Raw genomic sequence first — 18,761 nt, forward strand, 5'->3', positions numbered from 1 at the left:
TCCCGGCGTTATGGGATCGAGCCCCACGTCAGGCTCCTCCGCTGTGAGCCTGCTTCTTCCTCTCCCACTCCCCCTGCTTGTGTTCTCTCTCTCGCTGGCTGTCTCTGTCTCTGTCAAATAAATAAATAAAATCTTAAAAAAAAAAAATTAAAAAAAAAAAGTACTCTTTGGGGAGACGGCTCTTCCTGGAGTGGGGGGTATCCCTTTATCAGGAGCGCAGAGTATCCTGGGACGCTGTCCAGGAAGCCCACGGGGACAGAATACAACATGGCAACAACTGAGATGTAGAGGACATTTATTTTTTGAAAGGGTGGAGGGGACTTTACAAGTAGAATCTGAAGCCAATAACTAGAAAGGAAGATAAATAAAATACAAAGCCAGTATGTTGTGGCAAAATCCCAGAAAACACACTGAAAAAAATTTTTTACAGTTTAAAACTGCTTTACTTTATACATAATTACAAATTAATATACAGCATCTGGGTTTTAACCCTTTTTTATTTAAAAGACTCTAGCACAGAAATGTTCGTCTAGCATGTGAAACGACAAAAGCAGAGGTATGAGGTGTACGGTAACCGCCCTCCTGCAGTCGGGGCACCCCCGAGCCCCCAGCGGGTAAGGAGCACAGAAAACCACAGGCTGAACCGTGACCGTGGGCAAGCTGACCAGGCGGGCCCCTGTCGGGTGGCTGCAAAGGCTGGAGAGCTCAAGCTGGGTGAGTATCTGGGGTGAAGAGGCCGGGTGGGGGGCAGTGCCCTCTGCTTTGCGGCGGCAAGGAGCCCCCAGCACAGGCCGGGCTTGGCCAGGTGTGTGGAGCAGGGCGTCGTGGTCTGGGGCTGGATGATGTTGGCCAGCTGGGTTTGCCCGGCTTTCGACCTTAGTGAGATGGAGAACTAATTCAAGGCCTGTCAATCTTCTGACAAATTAAATTAGATGAGTGTACAAGGAAAGAAGCCTTTGTTTTTCCCTTCCTTTTTTTTTTTTTTTTTTAACTTTTATGGCAGCATTAAAATACTTTTCACTTTAAAACCTGGCCAGCAGGCGGTAGATTCCAAGGCTCTGGTTAACTAGGAATGTTAGGCTACACTGGAAGAAAAATGAAGACGCAAACCACAACAAACTCTTTGCCCTCCTCTCTGTCTCCACGTGTCAGTGAGACCAGAGCGCCGGGCTGGGACCTGGGCCCAGCACCACGGGCATGTGTGTGTCTAGCTGAAGGTGGGCGGGCAAGGCGCACGTCTCTCAATCACTGCCATCTAACCCGCAGAGCTGGTTCTGGGCTTCCACAGTCCAAGGGCGTCCAAGCCTCGGGGCGGGGGTCAAGCCCCTCTGGCAGAGTCTGAGGTCGCCTCCAAGCTACCCTGTGTACGGCCACTGAGGCCCACTCGGTCACCCATCAACACTGGAGTGGCCTGCAGCACCCCACCCCGGGCAAATACCAAAATCCTTGGGAAGAAAGAACTGGCTGTGGGAAAGCCACCTTCGGGACCAAGCAATGAGATATCAAATACTTCTGTGAACAGCAACTTCTGGATCAAGTCCTGGCCTCCAAGGTATGGTTCTGCCCTTCACTTACAGTGGGGCCTACTTTATCAACTCCTGCACCCCCATACCTGCCCCCTCCCAGGAAAGGTACAACAAACCCCAAGGGTCTTGAAAATTTGTGCTTACTGCTACTAGGGGCTTGGGAAGAGAATAAGGGAGAACATTCTCTTCTCAAAGAGACAACTTTAGTGGTGCTACCCTGAGACATAAGAGGGAGAAAGGTAAGAGTCGTACCCTTTTCAAAAAAAAAAAAAAAAAAAAAATCTTGATAAGTATTTCTTCCCCACAGGTCGCTCTTGTGGGGTTGAGAATGGAATGTTGGCAAAGGCTGAATTATGGCAACTTGCATGTTTTTAACCCTCTCTGTTTTCAAAGAAGAAAACAGTTCACAAAGTTGATTGTCTCAAAAATGAAGCCAACAGATGAGGGCGTTTAAAGTGCACGTCACCCAACTGGGATGACAACTTCTGAGATGACAGAATTTTTGAGATAGAACTTTTGAGCCTCCTTCCAGGAACTTAACTAGACTCTGGCTGGTGTCTCTATCTGTCCCCCAAAACTTAACCACAACGTCAGGCATCTGTTTTCTTAAGCTTGCTGGAGGACACAACAGGGAACTGCCTCAGGGTCCCCCTGGCAGACAAGCCCGTCTCACAGGAAAAGAGCCCAGATGGGGCTTTAGACTCCAGAACCAGAGTGGTTCTCAAGGCCACAAGCACAAGCAGCAACAATCCAGGTAGTTAGTTCTCCAAGCGCGACAAAGAAGTCCCCCGGAGTTCCGTCTCCCGGGGCGGGGGGGAGGGCTGGGCAGAGCAAGACATGTCAAAGCACGGCTCTTAATAAGCAGTTGTCTCTTTGCATTGCAGACTCGATTTTGGATGAAGGTTGGGTGGAGGCAGGAGGCTACTTTCCAAGTCTGATTCTCCACTTGTCCAACCAGAACCTGACAGAGCTATGTGACTGGGGGGTGGGTACAGGTGAAGCCTCCATTTAAAATTTAAAAAACACACCACCACCACCAAAGCAACTGAAACACCATAGCGAGCTGGGAGTAAAGGACACTTTCAAACAGCCATCAAGCTGGGCAGCAGTGGACAGAAACTCGGGGTCCACAGCACTTCCTGTTGCGAGCTCAGGGAACAGGGCGGCCTGGCCTGCGTCGACACCGAGGAAGGAGGATACGGGCTTCCTTCCCCGATGCCATTCCCTCCAGCAGCCCACGTCTAGCGGGACGGCGAGCCCCAGAGGGGAACTCGAGTTGGTGACTGACAAGAACAGACAGCTGGGCTCCATGTGCATCTGAGGAAATCCCCGGCAGACATGGCTCGGAGCTGGATGGACTGAGGCAAGGAAGTAACCTTTCTTTTCACTGTTTAGGGTCTGGGGGGGGGGGGTACAACATGGTTCAAACGATGACTAGCTTAGCTGGTTTTGTTCTTAAAGTCTGTTTCTGAAGGCTAAGAAATCTCCGTGACCGAAATAGGTGAATGTGACTCACAGATGGCAAGTTTCTTGACCCTCAAGCAAGGAAGACATTCCTTGATCAAAGAATGAGGTGGGGGTGAGAGAAGGGAAGGAAATGGATTCCTCTTCCCCAACCTTTAATTTTCCTTTGGGCCCTCGAGGCCCTTTGACAGACACCGTGGAGTGAACAGCGCTGATGGCTGCTCACTTTCTGCACTGATCAGAGAGTTGAAACCGTTGGGTTAGTATGTTCACCCTTAAAACACACACACACACATACACAAAATAAATAAACAAATCTAAGCTAAAAATTTTAAAGCAGACCTCTTTCAAATAAACTGAAAGATAAATATCTCCACCTGCAAGGCCAGCTTGCAATTCATCAACAAGCACCAAGTTACGGATTTTGTTTTTTTTTTTTTTTAAAGTATGTTTGAAGACCCATGCTCCTGAGGGGCAAAAAGCAGGCATGGAAGGGCACATTGAAAGCAGACTTGTCCAGGGTCCAGCAGGGAGATGGGGCCTCAGAGGAACTCCACGAACCGTCCTGCTCCTGGCAGCTGGTGACAAGCCTCAAGCAAATACCGTCACCCACAGTGCAGGAAAGAAGAGAAACCAGGCCGCAACCGTGGCGCCTTCGAGGGGTGGAGGACAGTAACAACAGACCTTTAGATTTGAAAAACGTTTTAGGCAATCAATTTCTGGCTTGGCCTCTGGATACAGAATGAGGACTTTCCCGGCCACACCTGGGCCAGCTACTTCTCAGGCCGTACTGGTGTAAAAATGATGATGGAGGGGCCCAACACCTTCACCTGAACCCCAGCGCAGGGGTGGGGACCACCTCACTGCCGGAGCAGCAGCTTCCCCTGGGATGGTACCAGGAGGCTGTGGGTCAGTGACAACCAAAAAGTGTCACAATGCAGGAGTAAGGACGAGGAGACTTCGCCACTTCATCTGTGCCCAGAGTTATGTGTGGGCAAACATCTTGGAAAGCCAGTCTATGATTTCTTTGGATTTCATGTTAAAATCAGATTTTTTTTTTAAATGACAACACCAAAGTCAAGGTGGTACAGATCATATGTGTATGCATATATATATATATATATATATATGCTTTTTAAACACATCATGCCTTCTCTCACTGGTTTTCACAAATGTTTGCCATCCCTTCTAAAATGAAATGAGAAATATATGCAGAAAGAGGTGAGGTGTGCACGGGGTAGGGGGACAGGAAAACCGCCTTGGAGGACTAGGGGGTGACGCGCCTAGCGCCCGAGTGCTCCCAGCGCAGGGCCGGGGAGCACTCCTGCGCCAAGCTGACCAGGCCTCTGCTGCAGACAGCGCCTAACTCTGGCACGCCCCATGTGTATATGCAGACGGGTAACTATGTACACAGACCAAGTCCAAACTATCTGCTGTTTGTTGCTTGTGTCCCTCAAAAAAAGGCAGGTAGAATTTCAGACCTTATTTGGAAACTTCTTTCAGCCGTTACAGATTCCTGACATGTCCGAAACCATCGCCTGGACTTGTGAGGCTACCTACGTTCAGTGTAACATCCTCAGTAGGGCCGGGCCCAAGCCAGGAGCTGTCGGCAGCCGCCTCCGAACCCAGGTCTCCTGCCCCACCCTGACATTTGAGACCATTTGTTCCTCTGGTCCAGGACCTGGGGCAGCTCCGGTGTCCAAGGTAAGAGACCACACCCAGAAACAGCAGGAGAGGTGGGGCTGGTAACCACGGGCCAGGACAGGAGGCAGTGGCCAGGGCAGAGGGCAGGGTCAGCAGAAGATCTCTTCACCCTCTGCGGGCACTTCTGACATGGGGCCATCTAGCAAAGGGGAAACCAAGGAGAAAGAACTTCAGAAAAAAACTGCTCATTGAACTCCCTTTCCTCCTCAACCCGTCTTCTGGGATGCAGACGCTGGCCTGGTGGGCAATCCACCGCCCTCCCATCCACTGGGGCTCCCTGACTGGTACCCTCGCTGTCCACTGGTCCCTTTAACTTGACAAAGCACTGGACTTCCTACTCCCAAACAGGCCCGGAAACAGAACTGCTCTTTGAGCTCCCAGGGAGATGGGAGGGTGCAATCCTCACGAGGAGGACAGAGGGAGGACTCAGGGCTGCACAAACTGGTAGCCTCGGCTAGTGGGATTTAATCAAGCTCGGTGTGGGCAGGCACAGTTGTTGGTCTCTCCGAGCTCGGCATCACCTACTTCACACAGCCACGTGCAGGGCTAATCAGACCTTGGGAAATGCGCGCCAAGTACTAGTTACACTGACGACTGGACTAGACCTACAGGAAAGCAGGAAAGACTTCAGTCTTCAGTGAGGTGAGTTTCAGTCCCTCAACTGGGTAACAAATGCCCCAAAACTGAGACGGGCACTCTCTCCTTGGCACCTGCGTGCACACAGAGGGGATCTGAAATGCCCAGAGCCAGTGTTCTTAGTGGAGACCCGGTAGTCGTCCGCAGGCAGAGCAGGCGGAGCAGCTCTGACACAGCCGAGGGGCCCCCTCTGTTTAAGCCTCCCCACGCTTTCAGGATCCAGGAGCAACATGGCCGTAGGGAGACCTGGCATAGGTCACTCACCACCGGGCTGAGAGCGGCTGCCTTTGTTCTTCTTCTTTTTCTCCTTCTTATCCTTTGGCTTAGCTAACCCAAACAGGCGGGTGGAGGCGGAGGCAGGCACGGGGGTCTGGCTCTGACCCTCTGGTACTTTGTTTGTCTGGCTGGTGGAACTCAGTATGTGAAAAGGCCCCTTATCTTTGTGTGTCCGAGAGATGCTGTTCCTTTTTGGGGACACAGAGAGTTCTGAGTCCAGGGATCCTGATTTGGCTATGGGAGGTACAGATGGCAAGGGGGACTCCTCAGGATTCAGAAGGAAGGACGGGATCCTCAGCAGCTTGGCATGTTGATGGGACACCTGTACATGGTCAAAACAAGAGGTTCTAAGTCAGGGGCTGGCGGCATCTCCGGTGCCCGCTCACTACAGGCTGGCTGAAGTCAATGGGGAGGGGGTGTCAGCCCGGTGTGTACCCACTTGCTTGGAGGCCACGACACCTGCTGTAAAAGGATTCAGGACTTAACTAGCTCCCCCCCACTAGTACCTGGGAAAGTGCTACAAATATCACCTTTGATACCATTCCCTGATGAGACAGGAGAGCTGCTTATGTGAACAGGGCTGTGGAGTATTATTTCAGGGCCAAAGGATTGTGGGAACCTGTCAGGTTAGAGGGTGGTGGGGAGTCGGACGTGAAAGGGTAGAGAGGAGCATGTCTGGTCCGTGTGGCCCCTGTGCGGGGGTGGGGAGGGGGCGGAATCCACCCTTACATCTTGAGAACCAAGACAGAGCCCGGCGCTGCTCCCGCCATACACCCGAGCACCTCGGGGGGAAGCTGAACTGCACCCCGTCTGGAAGATGCTACTTGAATTTCCTCCCCGAGCCCCAGGTCAGTCAATCAAACACAGGCGGGTGGGCCATGGGTGTCCGTGTTCCTCAATGCCCACGGAGGCTCCCTGACTACTTAAGCTCGGGGTCCCTGTGCTCCACACCGAGGGGCTTTCCGCCCCACCTGGGCTCCGCGAGGCGCCCCCCTGCCTGCACCGTCCCAGTGCCCCGGCCTCCCCGCACCTGACAGGCGTCGTGCTCCGCCTGCCTCTGGCTGAGTCGCTCGGCGTCCCGCCGCAGCTGCTCCTGCTCGCGCTCCAGCTGCTTCTGGGCGGCGCGCAGCCTCTCCAGGTCGCACTGGTAGGCGCCCTTCTTGTGCTGCAGCTCGTCGCGCTCGCGCTCCAGGTCCTGCTGGCCGCGCCGCACGTCCTGCTCGCGCTGGGCCAGCCGCACCTCGCGCTCCTGCAGCGCCCTCTCGCGGGCCTCCCACTCGCGCTCGCGCCGCCGCTTCTCCTCCAGGTGCTGCGCCTGCTGCTTCTGCAGGTTGGCCAGGTCCTGGCGCTGCTTCTCCAGGCTGCGCTGCTTCTCCTGCTCCACCAGGGAGCTGGGGCGCGATGAGCTCCGCGTGAGCGCGCGCTCCGCCAGCAGCAGCTTCTGGTCCTCGATGTAGCTGTCCTGCTGCAGCACCACGCCCTGCGGGGGGACACGCGGAGGGGGGAGGTGCGACCGGTCCTGCCCGCCGCGGGGTGGGGGGGCACCGGGCACGGGACAGACCACAGCTCTCCCCTCGTTTTTAGGCGAGTCTGGTCGGAAAGCTCCACTCTAACCTCGGAGTCAAGTGCCCGGGGCCCCTGGGGGCACTTAGCCCACAGGACTGTCAACTGTGCGGGGACCCAGAATCTTGTTACACTTGGTCACTCGCTGTTGACACTGCTCGGGGTGGGGGCATATGTGTTCTGGAGGTGGGAGGAAGTAGGAATTGGATCCGTTACAGCTTTGAGAAAGGAAGTGGGCAGAATTAAAGGATAATTCCCAGAAAGTGCTAAACAGCATTTCTGTGGGGGAGGACTTCCCTATCCACATACTACACAGAGATAGGGAAACTTACAGTCATGCTAAATAAAGCACCTAAACCATGTTAGCACTTCACCGGCTCTGCCCTAAGGTTACCAGCAGCACCTATAGTCTACCGTCATCAGCTATTCATCAATTCCATCTTCTCATCATGACAGCCAGCCTGGTCTTGACTGAGGGCCCCACTTTACCCACAAGCAGCCCAGACCTCAAAGATCCAGGCCCACAATACCCTTAAGTGAAGGGATGACGGAGAAAGGCCCGTACCTGCAGCGTGCTGAGGAGTTCGTGGAGGTGAACGACACTCTGGACAACCTGCTGTGAAAGGAAGCAATGGAAACGTCACGTCAGGACGGAGTCTCAGAACCCACCACACCGTGTCCTGTCTCGAGCATAACCCCCTAACCACACAGCAAGGGGCCTGGATCTGAAGGGAATGTTTCCAGACTGAAAGCACCTTTAAGAAGAATAAGCAGGTACTACAGATGGCCGAGAGATACAAAACAGGATCCAGCAAATGAGCCAGCTGCGCAGGAGGCCGTCGGCACGCACTAGAGACAGCACAGAGCTCCAACTCTAGAACGACGTGCACACGTCGTAACAGAACAGAAAGCCCAGGGGGCGCCTGGGTGGCACAGCGGTTAAGCGTCTGCCTTCGGCTCAGGGCGTGATCCTGGCGTTATGGGATCGAGCCCCACATCAGGCTCCTCCGCTATGAGCCTGCTTCTTCCTCTCCCACTCCCCCTGCTTGCGTTCCCTCTCTCGCTGGCTGTCTCTATCTCTGTCAAATAAATAAATAAAATCTTAAAAAAAAAAAAGAACAGAAAGCCCAGAGCAAGTCACAGGCATTCAGGATGGAAGTAGCGTTCCTAAATCAATGCGGCAGGAAAGGAGATTCCACAAACTGCTCTGAGAAAATGGGCGGGAGCTTTGGGAAGAATTAAACTGGGATCCTGGCTCACACCAAACAGATTCAAACAGAAAAAAAAAAACCATGAGAGAGTTGTAAGAAAAAATGAGACTGTCTCTTCTGATCGTGAAACAGGCAGCTTTTCGAAGCAGCAAGACAAGCAGCCACAGATGCACCCTTCCCTGTCACTGTGTGAAATGTAAAATAAAACAGAAAATCCAGGGACACTCTGAACAAGAAGCCAAAGGGAAAATCCCTTCACTTAAAAAAAGGCTCCTGTGGGTCAATGAGAAACGCATACCTTAGGAAGAAAAAGGGCAACACAAACCAGCAATCTGCAACTATATATATGACCTATTAAAAATGGTTCACCTTTATTTGACATCAAAGAGACGAAAAATAAAATACCACTTGCACTTATGAAACCAACAGCACGTCAGTTAAAAACGGATCGTTCCCAATGCTGGTGAAAGCAAGGATGGCCTTGTGCGGAGGGAAGGGGCGCACGCCGCACCCACTTCTTTCTAGAGCACGGCAGCGCTGCATCAAATCCCACGTGAAAACCTAGAGGAAGAATGAGCTACACCGCGGCACACGACAGAACAACATGGAGCCGTGAAAGAGCATGCTTGTGCACGCAGGTCTGGGGAAATGCTGCCAACGTGTTACGAGAAAAAAGGACACGAAGCTCCAGGGAGTACGGATATAAATGATATAAAACTATTTTTGTACTATTCACACTCACACAAACTTAGATGCATAAATATATGTCGTGTAGAAGAAAAGTCTGGAAATATAAACACCAAACATTTAACAGTAGTTATTTCTCAGTGGTGGGATTATTTTACTTTTTTTTGGACATTTTTCAAACTTTCTACCATGACCACATATTCCTTTTATAATACAGTTGACCCATGAGCAACGTAGGGGTTGGGGTGCCAATTCCCTCGCACAGCAGAAAATCCATGTATAATTTCTGACTCTCCAAAGACTTTACAAATAGCCTACTGTTGACCTGAAGTCTTACCCATAACATAGTCCATTAGCACATATTTTTATATGTATTATACCCTGTATTCTTATAAAAGTAGGCTAGAAAAAAGAATGCTACTAAAAACATAACACATTTATAGTACTGCACTATATTTATCGAAAAACACTTGCATATTAAATAGACCTGTGTTATTCAAGGATCAACTGTACTTAGGACAAAACTCAAAAAAAAAAAATTATCAGGCTTAACTCTTCTGAGAAAACACTTTTTACTCCTCTTTTCAGTTTATTCTTAATAAACAGAGGTCACCAAAGACCAGCGGACTGTGGCTGGGCGTCCGCAGTGTGTCATATGCACTGGAATGCCTGAAAAGCCCTGGTCTGGTACTTTCTTACCTGACCCTTGTCATGAAATACAGGGGAAAAAGTCATCAAACAGAAAAGTAAGGGCGAAATTTCATTTGAGCAGCAGACAGAGCAACAGTCTGAGAGTAAGTTTATTTCGTTTAAGGAAAACACACGGAGGGGGCTGCCTTCAGAACGTCATGCCAACCAACAAAAAATACCCCTATCCCTCTGCGTCTTAGGGGGGAGCAGGGGAAAGTTCCTTCTAATTTAAAAATTTAGAACAAAGCTCCTCAGGGACTTAAGATACTATGTTAAAAGCCAGAAGAAACACAAGCACCCGAGAGGGACGCCCCACAGGCCCCTGTCACTCATCTAAGTACACACACCTGGCCGCCCTGAGCCATGCAAGTCAGGAGAGGGTGGCGGCCTGGGGAACAGGATTTGGCGGCAAGGAGCGGGGACGCGAGCGGGAGAGGCACGGTGCCCCGGCGGGGTCAGCAGAACTGAAAGGAGGAAGGGGAGGGAGACCCCCTCGGAGCCTGCTCTCCAACGAGAGGGACACCAAGGCTGCTTTCAGAGTGACGCACAGCGAGTGAAAAGCGGTGCTCAAAGCAGAAAACGCAACCTGAGTCCTCGCAGGATGGGATGTTACTACGCAGAGGGACCCACAAGTTGAGCTGCCATGGCCCACACTTGGCGCTTTTGGCACCAGGCAAGCAGGCATGGTAGTGCGTGTTCCCAGAAAGCAAGAGGCCTGCTTCTCAAGGACAGAGAAGCCGAGGCCCTGTGAGTAGGCCACGGTCTGGAGCAATTCCAGGACCATGCCCCGGGGCGGGGGGGCGGGGGCAGGGAAACAGCAAGGTCAGGAAAGTGGCGACCCCACCGCTAAGTGTACAGATCGAAGCAGGAGTCAGCTTGTTCATGACAGCAAAACACATCACTGCCTAGCAATTATGACAACATCCTCTTCTTACACGGAGCTCATAATGCCCTTACCTCACTGTTTCTTTTAAGCATAAATACCAGGTTAGCATTTCCACCCTATAAAACAAAAACATGCATTAAAAAAAAAAAAGATCCTGAGGCAAAAATAGTATTCAACGTGTGTCTCAATTACGCTCGGGCTTCCCATTTTCGTTCTTTCCCACCACAGCCTCCCGCCGCAGGGTAACGAAGGTTTGAGGCTGGAGTCAACTGAGCCCCTAGAGAGTGCAGGCTGGTGGGGCCACTGACCCAAAGCTCTCCATGCTGGGGCCGTGGGGGAGTGAGGGGTGTGAGTGCGGGGTTCTGCGCCCGAGGCCTAACAGCCGGGAACACGGGGCTCTTTAATTGTAGGGTTTGCTTCCAAATGTGCTTTCCTCTTGCAGCAGGAAATGACAGCAAGTCAGGCAACCAAAACAAGATCCAAGGGGACTAATTGCAAGGATTATGGATGTAGAGGTTTTAGAAAAATACCTTTTTCAGACCACTATCAGATTCGGTTCTCCTCAGATCTTGGCCATCCTCTCCCTCTTCCTTCTCACCTCCTGGAACAAAGAAGTTTTTTTTTTTTTTGTTTTTTTTTTTTAAGTTGTGGAACAGATTAGCCAAGAAAAGAATACAATATATATAGCTTCGGGATATGGTATTCCTGCATCTTGTTAATGCCAAAAAGGGGGAAGTCACCTGGGGGCAGCTAAGTGATTATTAAGAATTTTATGGCCGCAGAAGAATTGGAAGCAGAAAGGAAAAACGAGTATTATTACTCCTTTGGCCACAGCTTAGCTGAGATCCCAGGAAACTGTTTTTTATTACTCAAAATCAACATGACACCGATAGAGGTTCTTGAGTGTTTTAGGAGCTCGCTACTCAACGAGCTCTCACTACCACTTCTACGGACTGAATGGGACAGAGGAGATGGAGCTACCAGACAGTGAGCTCATTTCTGGTTGTGCGTGCTAGTCAAGGATCACCTACAGAAGTATGGGCTCTAAATCATTCACTTTGTTTTAAAGTAAGCTCTAGGCCCAATGTGGGGCTTGAACTCACGACCCTGAGCTCAAGAGTCGCATGTACTACGGACTAAGCCAGCCAGGGGCCCCTAAATCATTTACCTTTTGAAGCATTCATCTGATGGCTGTCGAATCCCCCAAAGGTCTCTGCTCTCCGGGGCAAGGAAACAGGACCAACCATGCCTTCTTGCTCAACAGGGCTACTGACAGCCTGCCCAAGCGGGCCTCCCAGGCTTCCACTCACCAAACCTTGAAGGATCTCCACTGGGAAAAAAGGAAACATGCAAAAATGACATTTCGTCTTCCACTAAGAAAAAGAAAATCTCATGGTAATGCACAAGATGTACAGGGAGCATGATCAGAAAATTCCAGAGTGACTAGGTGACTTCCTTTGCTCAGAGAAAGTTCTCAGCTCAGGATACGTGTTGCAGCTGGATTCTACTGGGAATTCATGGATGAAGCCTTTAGCCTTATTTACACGAGGTCTAGGAAATTCGAAAGGGCACGGGGAAGACAGAGTAATTTACTGGAAGGGGCATGGCCTTCTAGAGTCAGACCCAAAGTAGCCAAAAAGAATTCCCTGGGAAGTAAGATGGGCCAATTTCAGAGCAGTGCTAAAGCCGGCAGGGCTTTTCCCACCGCCACAGTGAGTCCAAGGGATCAGAGTAGTCTACGGATTGGAATTCTCAAATCTGACCAGCGAGGCTTCCTTCCTAGAGCAGTGTCCCACAGAAAGGAGAAAGTGCTAAAAGTGGAATAAAATTTGAGCTGGAGAGGAGCAACAGAGGAGGTCCAGATGGAATGAAGGAAGGAAAAAGAGGCAGGGAAACTCATAAAATAAGCCATCGTATTTTTAAAAAAACACTCCACGGAAACAATCAGAGTCCTTTGAAGTGAGAAAAGCTATCTGAACCCAGAAACTGAGGTAACTTACTTCATGTAAAAATGAGCAAGTGGGAAACATCCAAGTCAAACCCCACACAACGCTAAGTAAAAAGAGAGAGAGAGAAAACGAGGGGCACGACTCCTCTCGTGGGGTAACAGCACCTCAGAGAGACGTGTCCAAGAAGTGCACGGGCTACTTACTGCAAGGAGAGGACACGGCCATGGAGGAACCCAGGGCAGAATCGGGAAACACAGAGACGCCAAGAAGTGGAAACAAAGAGAAATGATCATTTTAGAGAGGAAAACTAGATCATAAGAGCAAAATAAACCCAACAGAAAATGACTTACCAGAAGGTGGAAGGAAGAATACTGAAACATGAAAAAGATGGAGATACACAAAGCGTGAAGAGAACAATGCCTACGGAGGACAGGCAGAGGGGGTACCGCATGTGGGTAACGGGAGTTCTTGAAGAAGAGACGCAAAACAAGGGCAGAGGAAAAATACTAAAAGCTATAATTTAAGAACACTTTTCTGAAATTGAAACACTCTGAAACCAATTAGAACACTGTGACCCTGATAACACCAACCCAGAAAAACCCCAACACTGAGGCATATACTAGTAAAACTACCTGGATTTTGAAAAAGTAGCTCTTTGGGCGCCTAGGCAGAAAGCATGGGACTTACAAGGGGAGAACTGAAATTATGATCACATTCTGACAGCAGTGCTTTACGCCAGGAAAGAGAGAACATTTAAGAGCAATTAGGACACCCGAGGAAAGAAAATGTGAACCAAGGATTTCATATCACATGGAGCAGACTTTCGAGCTTTACATTGCACAAATTATCACCAGTGTGCAAGGACACAGGGTGCAGCGTTCCCGAGACATCTACTAAAGGATGAGCTCCAGACATGCAAAACGACAAACAACGTAATGAAAACCCCAGCAGCAATGACCATCTCTACTGCCCAGACTGGGGTCATCATTTCTGACTAAAAGAAACAAGAGTTCCTTAGAGAAAGGACTCTAGACTGGGCAGAAAACAAGGTGAGTCTAGAACATCTTAATATACCAAAGAGCAACGAAGCTCTCCGAAACTGCTGGGGTCATGTCAGAAGCACCTGGAAGCCAAACACAGAGGCGCTGGTTGGCAAACAGAGGACATTCTGAATGTTTAGGACGGTGAAAACCATCAAACAGGTATAAATTCGTGAGTCTGTAATAATATCTAAAAAGTAAGGGTCACCTTTAGAGGATGACCACAGGCAATTCACTGTCCTGATAATTGGTAAAAAAAAGAATAAATACTGGGTGTTTTCTCCTTTAATCTTCCTTTTCCTGCATGTTACAAAGAAGGAGACAGCTAGCTATCTTGTGCCTCTGATAAAGGAGCCCAACACTCCCAGAACACAGCTTACCACGGGGATCAAACCTGAGTAATTAAGCCTCTGAATCCAGCTGCGAATCTGAAGGAACTAGCAGACAGAAGAACAGAACCCCTGTGTGAACAAAAGCTGGACTCTGAGAGACACTTTAGGTCAAAAAGCTCAGACTCTTTAAAGATAAATTATGTGGAAAAGAAAGGGATGGTGGGGAGGCCCGGAAATTAGGGATCTGAAAAGGCCTATGAAAAAACACAAGCAAGACTAGACTATAGTGTCTACAAATAGGCCCCTGGCCATAGAACTGCATGGAAACGTGTAAGTCACAGCACCTGTTCCTTTCTGGAAGGAGGGAGGGAGGGAGGAAGCTTGCATGGGGACAGAACGAGTGGAAGGGCTACGCGGTCTGGCCACATTTTATTTCTTGACCTGGGTACTGGTTACAAGGATGTTCCCTTGTAATAATTTACTAAACAAAATATTTGTTTTGGGTTGTTTTCTTTATCTGTATTTTATTTTACAATAGAAAAGTAAAATTTGGTAGGTAATGTTAGTGCATAAAAGCACTTTGGGAAGAGATTAAGAGGGGCAATTACCCTCATTTATTGCACTTTTCATTAAAGGTCCTCCTTTGAGAGCCTCTTCTGTGTTGGAGCGGAAGAGGATTCTAGAGCTGTGAGTTGGGGAGCAGTCCTCCGGCAAGGGGGTGCTGCACTCAGTCATGTCTCGGAAAATCATCTCCTTCTCTTCCAGTAAGAGGAGGATCTGCTGGTCCTTCTGTTGAAGTTGCTCTGCAGAATGGAGAAAAGATCTGGTAACTTGACCTGTGTTAAGTAAGAGACGACCAGGACACGAGTGCCACCTTGTGGTCATTGGTGGCACAACAGACAACACAGCTCCACTTCCAACCTCCTTTTTCACTGCAATGGCAACTTCCATCCAGCGTTCCAGGCAAAATCAGAATTTCTGACATAACAAACCTGTATTTTGTTCCCACTCTCCTACCTCCTGTTTCTCAACCCACTCTTGTCTGCATCTGCTCTTTCCAAGGCTACCCTTCATTACTGATCCAATGAAGCCTGGGTTTCATCTTCTCCAGCATGGATGATTCCTTTTTTTTTTTTTTTTTTGAAGATTTTATCTATCAATCTATCTATCTATCTGGACGGTGTGTGAGCAGGGGGAGGGGCAGAGGGAGAGAAAGAATCTCCAGCTGACTCTGCACTGAGCATGGAGCCTGACATGGGACTTGATCTCATGACCTGAGCTGAAGTCAAGAGTCGGACAATTAACCGACTGAGCCACCCAGGCGCCCTACCTTTCTCCTTTTAACCCCCGCCCCCCCCCCCGGTTCACTTGGATGATACCACTGGTTCTCTTCCTGACATGTGCAATGGAGTAATACCTGGGCTTGCTCCTAGCTCCATCCTGGGCGGCCCCTTACACCTCACACAAGTCCTTCTAGGGATACTCCCTCCCCTGGCTTCAGTGACTTCCCGTGTGCTGGTAACTCACGCAGAGCAGCCTGAATCCTGCCCGCTTTTCTGAGCGCCAGGTCAAGAGTTCCACCAGCGCGTGGCTAGCTCTACTGAGATGCCTCATCCTCGGCTTGTCAGAGAGCTCTTTTCTCCATTCTTGCCGTCCCCCTCCTCCCTCTGGCGTGTGATCCCTTCCTCAGCCAACATCACCTTCATCCTTCAGCTGGGCCACTCTGAGGACCTGGGAGGGCTTCTGTCTTCCTGCTCCGCCCTAACATACACAGCCACCCCTCTCCCATGAGCCTCCCAGTCGGGCTTTCCACTCCCAGTGGCTCCCCCACTCCCTCAAGCAATTCGCCCACTGGCTTCAATGCCAACTGAGACAATTTAGGTTGAAATTTTGCGACACAAACTGTATCATTCCCTTGTTGCTGTTCAAGCCCTGCTGCCCTTCCAGCTAAATCCCCAATTTCTTGGCCGTGACCCCCCCCCAGACATCACACACACTCAAGTCCTCTTTCACTTCCCCTAACTGCTCCTCTTGTCTGGTGCAGTAACTGCTATAGACTCACTCATGTGTCAGCTTCACAGGCAGGATTAGGTCCCGCATCCTTTATATGAGCTTGTGGTCTAGTCCCATCATTTCCGTAGGTCTTCCTTGCTCACGGGGGCTCCCTGACAGCAGGGATGCTGCTTTAGGAATCTCTGCAGCCCCAGCACTTAGTATGCCTGGTCGGGGGCTTCATGCATGTGAAGAGAAGGAAGTTTTCATCCCTGCCATACTAATCAGGGGCCAATAAATCAGGTGTAACTCTGGCTTCAGCCTAAATCTGCCTCCCCACCCCCCAAACACAGTGTTATTGCTTTGTCCAGCTTAAAGGACTAACCAAACTCCTCGGGTGCTTACATTTATTTCACTCTGGGCCTTATTTCTGCCCAAAGCACAGTCTTTACTTCAGAACGTCCGATAAGCACGGGCAAAGAGGGGAGCATCGGCCCTGCTGTTTAGATGGCAGGGGAGCAGAATCCTCCACCACGCTCACGTATGCAACCCTGGACCACGAGGCCTTTGTGGGCCTCAGCTTTCTCTTCTGCACAACGGGGACTGGCATACATGTCTTGCAGGGGTGTTGACAAGACTACCCGGAACAGCAGGGACTCAGTAAACAGAGGTCAAGCATAACTGGTGAGCACACCTCCCCCAGAACCACCTCATAACTCATGGTGGACACACAGCGCGGTGACAGGGGTAACTGATAAAAACAGATTAACTGGAAAATTCTTTTCCTCAAGTACTTTTCTGTCTGAATCTCGAATATGACCGTGAGATTTAGCAAATTCTTCGTGACAAAGTACAAAGAATGTCACCAGGATCCCAGAACAGAGAAAGTGAGAAGAGAGAATCAATATCCCCTTGATGTATGTCAGACACCTTCTGACGGCTGTTTTATGGGACCTGGGACCCATGTCAGCTCAGCTTCGGTTGCTCTTTCGTTAAAAGCCATTCACCTCCCTGTTTTGAAGCGGCTGCTGGGACAGCTCTGGAGCCGAGGGGCCGCTAGTAGTCCCCGCACCTGTACTCGCGCCACGGACAAGGTCCCAGATGCTTCTGGCAGCCTTACCTTTCAGTTCTCGGGCTTTGGTGTCCAGCATCCTCTTTTCCTCCTCATTCTCACTAGGAATTCCTTCATCTTCATCTCTGTTCCTAAAACCAAAACCAAAACCAAACAAAATGAACCAACAGCCCCCACGATGTCGGTGGCTCTGGTCACTGCCCCCTCTAGGACAGAACCACAGAGGCCACGATGGGCCCTGGCGTTTCACTCACAGGGTGTTGATCGTGTCCTGGATGATCTGAATCCAGCTGTTCCGCTCCTCTTTGGAGCTGGCGTGCACTTCCACCATCTCTGGGTCCCTGATCCCCATACTGATTAGGAACAAGCCTTTTTCCTCATGTGCTACTTCCCTGACAATCAGCTTCTTTAACGAGATCACTGTTGATTTCTGGTCCTGGAAAAAGGGGAGAGGGTCGATGTAAGAAAGGCATACGATACTCTCTCAAGAACCACTCTGATCTAAGGTAAGACCAGATGTATGATCTCACTTATGTGTGGAAGCTAAAAAAAGAAAAACAGAAACAAAAACAAAAAAACTCCACACCAAACTTACAGAAAAAGAGACCAGACTTGTGGTTACCAGATGTGGAGGGGTGGGGAAGGGGAATGAGATGGGGAGAGTGGCCCAAAGGTACAAACTTCCGGCTATGAGAGAAGGAAGCTCCAGCAATGCAACGTGAACAGGACCACGGCTAACTCTGCGGTACGGTGCACAGGAAAGGTGCCGAGGGAGCAAGGCCATTCTCAGGGTTCTCATCCCAACAGCTATTTTCATTTCTCCCTTCTTTATATTTTATCTACATGAGATGATAACTGTGATCATCATTTAATAATATATGTAAATCGAACCATCATTCTGTACACCTTAGATGGTGATACAGGTCAATTACTTCTCAGTAAGACGGGACAAAAGCATACGGTTTAAAAACAACAGTAGACTTAAGATAAAGAGAAGTATCTTGTTATTTCATCTACACTTTAGCAAACAGAAAAAGGTTTCCGAAAAAGAAATGGTAATTTATATCTACAGAGTTTCCAGACGTGGTTTCTACACGGTGAACCCGTCTAGGTTCCTCTGTGACTCTGGCTGGGAACATTATAAATTAGCATGATTTATGGGGTATAACATGCAACAAATACTCCAGTGACACATCTCTTTAGATCAAACGTCCAAGGCTCTCAAAGGAACTGTGAGGGAACAGAAAAATGATGTTTTTTTGGGGGGGGTGGGGGGGTGGAAAATTGCAAGCGTTATCTGAGAAATTACTCAGAGGGATCTGTCCTGAGCAAAGTAATTTTGAGAGGGTGGGAGAGCAAAAATCCAGCGTTTGGACTCCATACTCACGCTAGCTGTTTTGAATACTATTCATTACAAACAGAAGAGACTGACAGTTCAGCTTACCAGTGACGCAAAGACGTATTTCTGGTCTTTTTCTTGAAGGAACACTAAAATGTCCGTAAGCAGAACTGCTTGAACCTCTATAAAGTGGGGAAGGAGAGAAAGGACAAGGATTACTTAACAGTGAAGCCAGTTAGAGGCCAATGCAGCCAGCAGGGCACATCAGGATGGGAGAGTACTCTCCACTCCTCCAAGGAGATGGGTTTACATTTCTGCAGGACCCACGGCGAGACATTAGATTTTTAGAGGCATTTTTAAATGGTAGTTAGCACCAAAGCTAGATCACTTTGTC

At 49.6% G+C, this 18,761-nt stretch overlaps 1 protein-coding gene across 11 annotated transcripts in view; it reads right to left on the bottom strand.

Moving 5' to 3' along the window:
* Positions 1-278: 278 nt before the first annotated feature.
* Positions 279-18,761, bottom strand: part of AKAP13 (A-kinase anchoring protein 13) — a 323,926-nt gene continuing 305,443 nt past the window's right edge. For all 11 annotated transcript variants that reach the window (XM_045813170.2, XM_045813172.2, XM_045813169.2 and 8 more), the window contains 11 exons: positions 18,473-18,549; positions 17,283-17,464; positions 17,077-17,159; positions 14,573-14,767; positions 11,812-11,973; positions 11,174-11,244; positions 10,715-10,759; positions 7,735-7,785; positions 6,637-7,086; positions 5,595-5,928; positions 279-4,833 (listed from right to left, as the gene is read on the bottom strand). In XM_045813170.2, coding sequence (XP_045669126.2) covers positions 4,784-4,833; positions 5,595-5,928; positions 6,637-7,086; positions 7,735-7,785; positions 10,715-10,759; positions 11,174-11,244; positions 11,812-11,973; positions 14,573-14,767; positions 17,077-17,159; positions 17,283-17,464; positions 18,473-18,549 — 1,700 coding nt within the window. In that variant the 3' untranslated portion in view covers positions 279-4,783. The remainder of the gene's footprint in view (positions 4,834-5,594; positions 5,929-6,636; positions 7,087-7,734; positions 7,786-10,714; positions 10,760-11,173; positions 11,245-11,811; positions 11,974-14,572; positions 14,768-17,076; positions 17,160-17,282; positions 17,465-18,472; positions 18,550-18,761) is intronic.

Source organism: Ursus americanus, chromosome 28 (genome assembly GCF_024610735.1).
Source record: "Ursus americanus isolate L20-20 chromosome 28, mUrsAme1.1.p, whole genome shotgun sequence".
NCBI lineage: Eukaryota > Metazoa > Chordata > Mammalia > Carnivora > Ursidae > Ursus > Ursus americanus.